The 12,878-nt window shown below is 41.5% G+C and overlaps 1 protein-coding gene across 1 annotated transcript in view; it reads right to left on the reverse strand.

Annotated features, from left to right (window-relative positions):
- Window positions 1-1,096: 1,096 nt before the first annotated feature.
- Window positions 1,097-12,878, reverse strand: part of LOC130355654 (interleukin-1 receptor type 2-like) — a 32,257-nt gene continuing 20,475 nt past the window's right edge. Inside the window, exons 3-6 of the mRNA XM_056556068.1 lie at window positions 7,006-7,071; window positions 6,423-6,552; window positions 4,206-4,357; window positions 1,097-2,647 (exon numbers count right to left, since the gene is read on the reverse strand). Of these exons, the coding sequence (XP_056412043.1) occupies window positions 2,550-2,647; window positions 4,206-4,357; window positions 6,423-6,552; window positions 7,006-7,071 (446 nt within the window). The 3' untranslated portion in view covers window positions 1,097-2,549. The remainder of the gene's footprint in view (window positions 2,648-4,205; window positions 4,358-6,422; window positions 6,553-7,005; window positions 7,072-12,878) is intronic.

Here is a 12,878-nt window from a genome sequence, read left to right on the forward strand (position 1 = left end):
AAAAAAAAAAAGCACGATCACTGCAGGATTCAGGAGTGAGACCTGGTGCGTTCAACAATTTTTGACATGTTTGATCAACATGTCAAATGTTGTGCTTAATGACAGTAAAGCTTTTAACTATGGTTGTTGCTCTGTTTAATTCTCGCCATGACTATTGTAACTCTTTACTAATAGACCTTCCCTTCTATAAGCTCTCCTCTACCCAGTCCATTCTAAATGTCGCAGCCAGACTTGCCTTCCTCTCTAGCCATTACATCGATGCTTCCCCCCCCAGTATAAAATCCTCAATCTTACCCACAAAGCTCTCCACAGTGCTGCACCTCCCTACATCTCCTCCCTCATCTGTCTACAGTCAAACATGTGCTCTACATTCTGCTAATAGTCTAAAACTAACACCTTCTATAACCCGAACCTCTCACTCCAGTATCCAAGACTTTGTGCTCCACCAGTCCTCTGTAGTACAAAACCCTGAACCCTCAGACTTTTACCCATCTACAGTTTTAAACGTGTCCTAAAGACACATCTCTTCAAGCAGGTGTATAACATTCCCTGATTGGTCTCCCCTACTATCATTCGGCAGTCTCCCCCTACTCTCTATGCACTTCAAACTCCTATACCCCTATACCTACATGTAATCTAATTAGAAAACATGGCTGGACCATTGTATCAATAAAGCACTTTCTACCTTTTGCCTCAATCCCATTCCCCATTCATAGTCTGTAAGCTCTTGCGAGCAGGGCCCTCACTCCCCCTGTTTGAATAACTGGCGTGTCATATTTTAATGTCTAATTTTATACTTATTTGTGCCCTCAAAATTGTAAAGTGCTGCATAATTTTTAGCCACTATATAAATATAAATATAATAATTTTATATTTGCATACAATAAATAGTACATGTCAAATAGAGGGAAAAGGTTGTACATGTGGAATGGGGTGTGATGCAGGGCAGATGGAATTACCCTAGGGGCAGATGGCATTAACCCCTTGTATTTGTGATGCCAGGGCATGGTTTATCCTCAATACCACAGAAAGGTACCGCTGGATCCTGGGCTAGGCACGGGGGGCAATAATGACTCTGACACCAAGTTACCGACAACAGTAGCTTTACTGAGTGACAGATGGTACAGTCTATACAGTGTAGCCAGGCCACGGAGGTGACCAGTGACTTCAGAGACCTTAAGGGCTTGCTGGGACTTGCAGTGGTTTTGGACAATTTAGTGCAGGCCACGATGACTTGACAATAGATGACAGTGACTGACTTGACTGGAGACAGACTAAGCAGTAACTTTAGCTTACTTGTAGACTTGTAACTTGTGGCTACAGACTTGACTTGAGGCCTCCAATGTCCCCAGACACACTCTTAGGCTCCACTGCACCTCAGCAAAGACTCAGGAACTAAGAGAGAGAAGAGACTCCTCCCAGGGCTTACATGGGGGAGACACTGGTGGGGTCCCATTGGTCACCCTTAAGTCACCTGGTCACTGATACCTCCTGGGTAACAATCACATGACAACTCACATGACAACTGGTGATCACATGTTAACCTTTCTTAAAGATACAACATTCTTATATACATAACATAGGGGATAATAAACAATTACAGTAGACCAGATGCAGGGGGGCCCAGGGGACACTGCAGGGAGGCTGGGTACGGGGTAACAACTTCCCTACTGGGCCACCTCATATATATGAAAATGTAAGTTTTTGAATAATGCAAAACATTTACCTTAAAAAGTTATTTAATCGTTATTAGAACAGCACCTTGGTGACAGTTTTTCAAGGCAGCAAGAGGCCCATAAGATGTAACAGCATATTTGCCATCTACATGTTTTAAAACCTTAAAGGGGTTGTGCGCTGCCCTGCAGTTCGGAGCTCCGTTCACAGCATCCAGAAGTCCATGTCTTTTCCTGAAACTATGAACAATTTGTCTTTTCTCCATTCCCTTTTTTGCTTGTTCAGTGTAATGCAACATGTTTATATGTTGCGTTGTCTTCATTGCTATAATACCAGATTAACAGCAGAGGTCAGTAGAGATCCTGGTTCTGTGTATCTGCAACACTTGCTTCAGTCAGGGAAGCCCGAGAAATATGTTACTGGCATGAGAGTGGAAGGACACGATTTGAAATTGCCCCCTTTTCTCCAATTGTAACATCTGCAATCCTTTTTTTTTATTTTCTCTTCTTTCTCAAAGCAAATATGCATATGTTTTAAAATTTTATTTGTGCCCTCAAAATTGTAAAGTGCTGCATAATTTTTAGCCACTATATAAAGATAAATATAATAACTTTATATTTGCATACAATAAATAGTACATGTCAAATAGAGGAAAAAGGTTGTTAGTGAAGGGGAACCTGTTCAATATACTGTACACTCACATTTCCCACATTCCCTTTTATCTCCACAGAAATTGACGATACATACTTGTTTTGGTCTCTGGCTAAAAATTGGGAATTTTGAGATCCTTGTTCTTGGCAACAGTGAAAGTCCTAAACTTAGCTTACTTTTATGTCATGCTGTGATGGGTTATAAAAGTAAAAATGAGGTTGTTGTCATGGAAGTAAATATTTATATATAAATGCCACTAGTAAAGCCAAAACAAGAAGACATAGAAGAGTGATAGGGATGATCACCTTCCATTTAGAAGAACCTGAAATAAAAAAATAAAAAAACAAATAAAAATAAAGACATGCTACTTAATCTATAAATTCAAAACCTATAAATGTAGATATCAGATTTGTGTTTAGCATTGTAGCAGCCTACTTTGGGAGTTTTGACATTTTTCTACTTTTTTCTTTTTCTCCAAAATGCAGTATGTTCTAAATGTGATGTTTTTGAGAGAGTTTTTCCCCCATAAAATATATATGACCTGGGTTGTTAGTTTTAGAAAACATTTTTTTGCATCTCAACACAACAAAAAGATCATGTAGGTAATTTTCTTTCCTTTATTATCAATGTAGATATATGGATAAGGAATTAGAAAAAGCTCATTTATGACCCTGTAGAGTCCAGGAAGGAGAGTTATGAAAACCTGTGCAGCTGAACAGTGGGGCAGTTGCCCATAATATCAAATTAAATTCCAGTTTTCATTTTTCAGAGGTCTTTTTAAGAATTAAAGATTAAGAATTAAAGATTAAAGATTAAATCTGATAGGTTGCTATGGGCAACACTTCCACTGTTTTAAGTTTTAATAAATCCCCCCAAGTCCCAGGAAGGCACAGTTAACAGTACTACTATGTGAGGATCTGCCAACCAACTTCTTGATCTTTGTGGTTATATGAGGTATTAAACCTGTTAGGTCAATTGTAGCCACATCTTAATTTGTAGACTATGGGTAGGGTCATACGGATCACATCTACAGTGTATTTCATGCTGCGGATGCAACACTAGCAATCACAGAGCGATGGCAGAGCAAGCTCCCTTCTGCGGCCAGCTCTGTGTGTCCTCTCATAGCGGCGGATTTCCCACCAGCAGTCACGAGCGGATACACAGAGCTATTCGGCCGCAGCAGGGAACTTGCTCAGCCATTGGCGCATCCGCAACATGAAATACGCTGCGGATGTGCTCTGTTGACCCTACCCTTAAGCAACATCAGACATACGTGCTTGGCAGTGTAACCACTCATATGATAAAAAAGCAACCCCGGTATCTGTATTACACCCTTACATAAATAAGAATTGCAGTGCATAGTACAAGTAATCAAGCAAAAAAATAAAAATAACTTTTTTTAAAGTACAAAATATAAAAAATGTATCCCAATTTCTCTTGTTAAAAAAGAATCTAAGCAATAAAAAAATAAATACATTTTTCTGGGCTTTGTTTAGGAGTTCACATAGGCTAGAGGAGGTCTCCATTGACACATTTGTTAGTCTGGAATTGTGATATTGCTTGGATACCGCATACAGGTTATCTACTTGGATACAGATATCATAGAAATGAATACAATAGATGTTCCAAGTGTAATCAATCTTTATCAAGATACACTGTTATTTTTCTGCTCTTATGACATTTTCTATGTGAAAACTAACATTTTGATATTCTTTGCAGGGTAGTAACGAGGATACTAATTGCAAATTGACATAAAAGAAGTTCTGCAGCATTATTTTTATTTTAAATGATATTATATATCATGTATAAGACATATCGAATGACTTCCATGATATGATGATTCAGTATCTTCTATGTATATATCATATAGGTATACCAACCTGTTTTAACGGCTCTCAAATAAAGTGTTGAATTGTCTCCCCCCCATGGGCTGTTTGCTATACACGTAATTGGAATGTTGTATAATTCTGGAATAACATCATTTATACGAAGTATAATGTAAACATAATTTTGATCTCCTTTCTTAGATACCCTGTATAAGGACATGTATGAGAGCAAAATAAATAAATAAATAAAAATAAGAATTCACAACATTTCTATTTAGCTTAGTAATGTCCAAAATATTCACATTAAAACATTTGGAGATATTCACTCTCCATATTTAGTATAAATTTTAAGTGTTCAAGTCCTATTGAAAAAACTTTTGCCATGTTCTAGGAACATGTTAAAAGTCTTGATTGGTCGAGGTCTGAGTGTTCAGACCTCATCCAATCACTAGATTGAGCAAGCTGTCACTTGCTTCTCTTCATGTTTTGTGACTTAATTTATGTCACCATTTTGGTCACATGACACAGCCTGGACAGCATGCACTTCTCATGGCTCTACCTAATGATCAAACTTTAAATATGTGTCTCTAACGTATACGTATTTAAAAAAAAATGGGCAGTGTCCATTTAAATTTGCACTGTCATTAGCAAAATATCTTAATATAATGTACATATACTTTGGTTAAAATGTGAATATTTTTGGGTGAAAAAATGCAGTCTTGTCCCTGCAGCTATTGCCTGTATCTCTTAGCTGGGACAAAATACAGGAAATGTGGGCAGTACAAGCAGGGCTTTGTGTACTGAGGCTCTATGATACGCCCCCGGCTTACACAGCAGGATGAGCCCAGAGCCTGCATAGAGCCCTGCTTGTCCTGCCCAAACTTCCAGGAAATAGATGTTATTATTTATATTACATAATTATTTTTTTTGCAAATGACAGTGCCAATTTAAGTGCCCTAATCTATAGTATATAACCTAATAGGGCACTTGGACATCATAGACCCTCCTGCTCTCCATAAGGCTATGTTCACATGGCAGAATTTCTGCTATTCTGCTCAAATTCTGCTTAGAAAAGCAGACTGCAGATTTTTCAGTTTTCTGGAGATTGAGTGGAATTCAAGCGGAATTTTTGCACTTTCGAAACAGAGATTCCAATGGAATGAGTCCCATTAAGGGTATATATTTACATGGCAGAATGTATGCACATCCGCACCAATTCCGTATCTGTATTCATTTGGATAGTTTCTGGCTCATGTGGATTTCGAGTGGAATCAGTGCAGATTCTGTGCAGAATCCATGTGGAATCCGCATGCTGAAATTCCTAAGTGTGAATGGGTGTACGGAATCCCATTAAAGACTACTGGGCTTTAATTTGATGCAGAATCCGCATACGGAATCCGTCGGAATCCGGATGCTGAAATTCTGAAGTTTGAATGGGTGTGTGGAATCCCATTGAAGCGTATTGGGCTTTAATTTGATGCAGAATCCGCATGCAGAATCCATGCTGAATTCTGCATGTGGAAATTCTGTCATGTGAATATATCCTAACTTCAATGGGCTCTGAACGGAATTCTGCAAAGTTTAAAAACATGTCTTCTAATTATGCGGAATCCAGTATGCAGAAGGTCCACAGCAGAATGTCAGCCATGGAAATTCCGCTGTGTGAATTGGACAGTGGAATCCCCATTGAAGATAATGTGCAAGAAAATGTTCAAATTTGGATCGTACTGAATAAACAGCCATGCATATGAACCAATAGATACAATCAACATTTGCGTGGGCTGTACTGAGCTCACATGACAGATAAACACCGGTATTAGTACTCACTTGGAATCATCCAGAGGCAACTTCCCTAGAGCCACATTACTTTTAGCGTTTACCCACTCTCTCTCTTCCACGTCACCTACACACTATCCCTTCATGCCTATTGCGCACATGCCATCTCACATCTTCCCGATGCATGTCAACAGGACTTTACCTACATCACTAACATGGATGACCGCACACATAGCCTATAGTCTGCAGTGCTAACCCTTTAGGCTGTGCTTACACACTGTAGTTGCATTGCAGTTTCATTCAAGTACTGTCCGGTACTGCAGCGTTTTTACTGTCATAATTCAGGACTGCAACAGTACTGCAATGTAACTGCGATGTGTGGACACAGCCTTAGAGGAGACAAATTATCCAATCTAAGAGTATCATAGGCTGTGAGGATAAAATAGAAGTAGTAGTAGTAAAAAAAAAATGTTTATTATGTGTTTAACAACTTACCTTTGGGAACCTTCGTGGATACTGCTAATGTTTTCTATGAAAGAGCCATTTATCAGCCAATAAATAATTGTAGCATTTACGGAACCTTCAGATTCAAGCAGTGCAGAGCAACATAAATCTATGCTTGAGCCTGTACAGAAATATATATTAATGATATTATTAATGCTTGTAGTTATGAACTTACAGTGATGCAGTTTTCTATTATAATAAAATCTGCAATGCAGATTTTTTGCTGCTTTTAAGATATTGTAATATGTGCATTTTTTATGAATGACATGACTAGAAAAAACATTTGAAACAGGGATATGCTGAAACAGAGGAATTACTTGTGCATGTTACTGCAACAATCATGTTGTTATTAAGTAATGTAAAAGTTATTGGCTCTTTGATACCTTGGGGGATATCGTAAAAGTGCAACATATGCCATTTTCCTCAAGGTGGGTAAGGAGCCAATAATTTTTATATTATTGTTTATTTCTATTCTCTAGGGGTATATGGTATCTCTTTGTGCTCTCAGTACTTTTAATCCTTTGTTCAGAGTCACTGTGCTCAACTATAAAGTAGCCTAAATAAGGCTTCTTACCTGCTTCCACTTGCAAGTTTATGTTTTTAAGGGGTTCTGTGATCCTAGGAGCCATGCTTCTGCTGGCTAGGAAGAGAAGTTTTGTTAATTTTCAGTTTATAAAAAAATAAGATGAAAACTGCAGTGGATTTATACATTGGATTGTGATATATATATATATATATATATATATATATATATATATATGTATATATGTGTGTATTGGAGATGAGTGGAGTAGCGATGCTATCTTTATTGGCTAACTGAAAGGATATAGATTGCAAGGTTTCAAGACCTCTTAGGTCCCTTCATCAGGCATGTCACCTAAGCTTGCAATCTATATCCTCTCAGTTACCCAAAAAAGGTATCATCGCTACTCCTATTTCTAAGGCTAACACGGTACAAACTCTCATCTGATATATATGTTGGGAAATTCTATTTATAAGATTCAGATTTGGGTCAACATTCTGTGCTGAAAATGTGTCATTTAGTAGTATTAGTTTCTTATTATTATTATGTATATTTTTTATACAAAGCTTCAAAGTCTCTGCTTAAAATAAGGATATGTTCGCACTACATATTTTTTCACATGGATTCTAATGTAGCTGAAACGATGGTGAACCAACTGCTAGGCCCTTCAGCAATCCCATGAACAGAGGTCAAAAGTCCCCTAAAGAAATGGTGGGGCAGCCCCCACGCATAACTTGAGCTCCATTTATTCTCTAGAGGGCTTTTAAAGAAGTTGTCTAGCGAAAAATAACTTATCCCCTATCCATAGCGTAGAGGATAAGTTATAGATCGCGGGGGTCCGAGCGCTGGGAATCCCCATGATCTCCTGCACAGGGTCCCGGCAGTTAGCTGCAAGGGGGCATGCTGACTCCCGCACTAAGTGCTGGCCGACATGCCCCTCCATGTACCCCATAGAGATACGTGGAGGGGGTGTGCCAGCCGTGGCTTCCTGCGGGGGTCAGACATCAGGTTCCGGCAAATTGCTGGAACCTCGTGCAGGAGATCATGGGGGGTCCCAGCGCTCGGACCCCCCACAATCTATAACTTATCCCCTATAATTGGATAGGGGATACATTTTTTTTTTACTAGACTACTTTTTTAACCCCTTATCGACTACGGGCGTAAATGTATGTCCTGGTGTGGCAGTACTTAGCACACCAGGATGTACATTTACGTCCAGTGTATGACCGTGAGCATCGGAATGGAGCTCGCATCATACATGGACCCGCCGGTAATGGCTGGCATTGATGTCCACCATTAAAGGAAAGGGGATAAGATGCCTGATCGAGGGAGTCCCGCCGCTGGGGACCCCCGTGATCTTGCACGTGGCACCCCGTTTGTAATCAGTCCCCGGGGCGTGTTCGCTCCGGGACTGATTACCGGTGACTACAGGGCGGGCGGCGTGTGACGTCACGCCTGCGTGTGATGTCATGCTCCGCCTCTCAATGCAAGCCTACGGGAGGGGGCGTGATAGCTGTCACGCCCCCTCCCGTAGGCTTGCATTGAGGGGCGGAGAGTGACATCACACGCAGGCGGGGGCGTGACGTCACACACCGCCCGCCCTGTTGTTGCCGGTAATCAGTCCCGGAGCGAACACGCTCCGGGGACTGATTACAAACGGGGTGCCGCGTGCAAGATCACGGGGGTCCCCAGCGGCGGGACTCCCTCGATCAGGCATCTTATCCCCTTTCCTTTGGATAGGGGATAAGATGTCTAAGCACCGGAGAACCCCTTTAACCCCTCAGATGCCGTGATCAGTACAGATCACGGCATCTGCGGGAATGCGCATGTCGAAATAGGTGATCGGATCACCCGCAGCGCTGCCCAGGGGATCCAATCATCTGTAATGGAGGACGGAGGTCTTCTCACCTGCCTCTGTCCGTCTCCTGGCGTCTCCTGCTCTGGTCTGAGATCGAGCAGACCAGAGCAGAAGACGACCGATAACACTGATCAGTGCTATGTCCTATGCATAGCACTGAACAGATGCATAGCACTGAACAGTATTAGTAATCAAATGAAATCAAATGATACAGTACAAAATCTTCAGTCTCACACACAAAGCCCTCCACAATGCTGCACCTCCCTACATCTCCTCTCTCATCTCTGTCTACCATCCTACACGTTCTCTCTGATCTGCTAATGATCTCACACTAACATCTTCTATAATCCGAACTTCTCACTCCCGTCTCCAAGACTTCACTCGTGCTGCACCGATTCTCTGGAATGCTATCCCTCAATCCCTCAGACTCAACAACAACATCCATAGTTTCAAACGTGGCCTGAAAACACATCTCTTCAGACAGGCCTATAACATTCTCTAATAGGCCTCAACATATCCTCAACATATCCCCACACCTCTTGTTTGAATAGTTATTGTGTAATATTATGTCTGATACTTGTCTTCGTTTGTACCCCATAATTGTAAGCGCTGTGGAATCTGTAGGCGCTATATAAATAAATGATTATTATTATTATAGATAGTCCCCTATGGAGACATAAAAAGTAAGGACCCATGATCTACCGGTACGTCATGAGTCCGCTCCCGTTCTATAACGCGGGGCCACTGCATGGCCCTGCGTCATAGCCGGTCGGGCCCGGCCTCTAACAACTGCTGGGACCCGTGGCTAATAGCACATGGCACTGATCACGGTGCCACGCGCTATTAACCCTTTAGACGTGGCGTTCAAGGTTGGACAAAAAAAGTTAACAAAAAGATTTGCAGAAAAATAATTAATAAAGATCATTTAATCCCTTCCTTAAGAAAAGTTTGAATCACCCCCCTTTTCCCATTTAAAAAAAAAAAATGTGTAAATAAAAATAAACATATGTGGTATCGCTGCATGCGGATATGTCAGAATTATACAAATATCGTTAATGCAACTGTACGGTCAATGGCGTACGCGCAAAAAAAATCCAAAGTCCGATCAATAAGTCCTATCAATGCAAAAATGGTACCGCTAAAAACTTCAGATCATGGTGCAAAAAAATGAGCCATCATTCTGTCCCATACGTGGAAAAATAAAAAAATTATAGGGGTCAGAAGATGACAATTTTAACTCCTTGGGGATGGAGCCCATTATAACCCTAGGGACGGAAGCATTTTTTGCAATTCTGACCACTGTCACTTTAAGCATTAATAACTCTGGGATGCTTTTACTTTTCATTCTGATTGCGAGGTGGTTTTTTCGTGACATATTCTACTTCATCTTAGTGGTACATTTTTGTCCATACTTGCATCATTTCTTGGTGAAAAAATTCCTAAATTTCATGAAAAAATTGAAAATGTTGCATTTTTCTAACTTTGAAGCTCTCTGCTTGTAAGGAAAACAGACATTCCAAATACATTATATATTAATTCACATATACAATATGTCTACTTATGTTCGCATCATAAAGTTGACATGTTTTTACTTTTGGAAGACACCAGAGGGCTTCAAAGTTCAGCAGCAATTTGCCAATTTTTCACAAAATTTTCAAAATCTGAATTTCAGTTCAGTTTTGAAGTGGATTTGAAGGGCCTTCATATTAGAAATACCCCATAAATGACCCCATTATAAAAACTGCACCCCTCAAAGTATCCAAAATGACATTCAGAAAGTTTGTTAACCCTTTAGGTGTTTCACAGGAATAGCAGCAAAGTAAAGGAGAAAATTCAAAATCTTCATTTTTTACACTCGCATGTTCTTGTAGACCCAGTTTTTGAATTTTTACAAGGGGTAATTGGAGAAAAAGCCCCCAAAATTTGTAACCCAATTTCTCTCGAGTAAGAAAATACCTCATATGTGTATGTAAAGTGTTCGGTGGGCGCAGTAGAGGACTCAGAAGGGAAGGAGCGACAGTGGGATTTTGAAGAGTGAATTTTTCGGAAATGGTTTTTGGGGGTGCATGTCACATTTAGGAAGCCCCTATGGTGCTAGAACAGCAAACAAACCCACATGACATACTATTTTGGAAACTACACCCCTCAAGGCACGTAACAAGGGGTCCAGTGAGCCTTAACACCCCACAGGTGTTTGACGACTTTTTGTTAAAGTCGGATGTGTAAATGAAAAAATTTTTTTCACTTAAGTGCAGTTTTTTCCCCCCAAATTTACCAAAGGGTAATGGGAGAAAATGCCCCCCAAAATTTGTAGTGCAATTTCTCCCAAGTACGGAAATACCCCATATGTGGCCCTAAACTGTTGCCTTGAAATACGACAGGGCTCTGAAGTGAGAGAGCGCCATGCGCATTTGAGGCCTGAATAAGGAATTTGCAATAGGGGCGGACCCGGTTACCTACAGTAAAACCCTACAGCATGTTTCCCAAACAGGGTGCCTCCAGCTGTTGCAAGACTTCCAGCCTGCCAGGACAGTCTATGGCTGTCCGGCAATACTGGGAGTTGTGGTTTTGCAACAGCTGGAGGCTCTGTTTAGGAAACACTGCCGTATGAGACGTTTTTCATTTTTATTGGAGGGGGGTTTGGCAATGTGTAAGGGGGTGTATATGTAGTGTTTTACTTTTTATTATTTGTTAGTTTAGGGTAGTGTTTTTAGGGTACATTCACACAGGCGGGGGTTCACATTAAGTTTTCCGCTGGGAGTTTGAGCTGCGGCGGGAAATTTGCCGCAACTCAAACTTGTAGAAGGAAATCCACTGTAAACTCCCGCCTGTGTGAATGTACCCTGTACATTCACATGGGGGGGGGGGGGGGGAATTACCCCAAACCTTCAGCTCTGGCAAAATGACAACTCTCAGAATGCACTGACAGACCGTACATGCTGGGAGTTGTAGGCACACTGGTGGGGAACCACTGAGTTAGAAAATAGACTCTAGCTCAGTGATTCCAACCAATGTGCCTCCAGCTGTTGCAAAACTACAACTCCCAGCATGTACGGTCTGTCAGTGCATTCTGGGAGTTGTAGTTTTGCAACAGCTGGAGGCACACGGCTTGGAATCACTGAGTTAGGAAACGGACTCTAGCTCAGTGTTTCCCAATCAGTGTGCCTACAGCTGTTGCAAAACTACAATTCCCAGCATGGCCAGACAGTCAGGGATGTTGGGCTTGTAGTTCTGCAATATCTGGCCCTTCAAATGTTGCAGAACTAAAACTCCCAGCATGCCTGGACAGTCTGGGCATGCTAGGAGTTGTAGTTATGCAACAACTGGGGAAGAACAGTTTGGTGACCACTAAGTAGTGGTCTCCAAACTGTGGCCCTCCAGATGTTGCAGAACTACAAATCCTAGCATACCTGGACAGTCTGGGCATGCTTGGAGTTGTAGTTATGCAACAACTGGGGAAGAACAGTTTGGAGACTGCTAAGTAGGGTTCTCCAAACTGTGGCCCTCCAGATGTTGCTAAACTATGCTCTCCAGATGTTGCAAAAGGCATGCTGGGAGTTGTAGATCTGCAACATATGAAGGGCCAGATATTGCAGAACTACACGCCCAGCATCCCTGACTGTCTGGCCATGCTGGGAGTTGTAGTTTTGCAACATCTGGAGGGCTACAGTTTGGGGATACTGGTAGCCAAACTATGCCACTTCAGATGTTGAAAAAACTACAACTCCAAGCATGCCCAGACAGTCAGTGCATGCTGAAAGTTGTAGTTTTGCAACATCTGGAGGACCACAGTTTAGAGACCACTATACACAGTGGTCTCCAAACTGTGACCCTCCAGATGTTGCAAAACTACAACTCCCAGCATGCCCAGGCAGCCTTTGGCTGTGTGGGCATGCTGTGAGTTGTAGTTTTGCAGCTTTTAGAAGGCCACAGAGAAGATCACTTACCGCGATCTTCACTGCAGTCTTCTGCACGCTGTACTTTCTGGCCGCTCCAACTGCCGTCAATGCCGTCGCCGCCACCGTCACTGTCGCTGGTCCAGGATGTCTCCACCGGTCCGGGTAAG

Source organism: Hyla sarda, chromosome 2 (assembly GCF_029499605.1).
Source record: "Hyla sarda isolate aHylSar1 chromosome 2, aHylSar1.hap1, whole genome shotgun sequence".
Classification (NCBI taxonomy): domain Eukaryota; kingdom Metazoa; phylum Chordata; class Amphibia; order Anura; family Hylidae; genus Hyla; species Hyla sarda.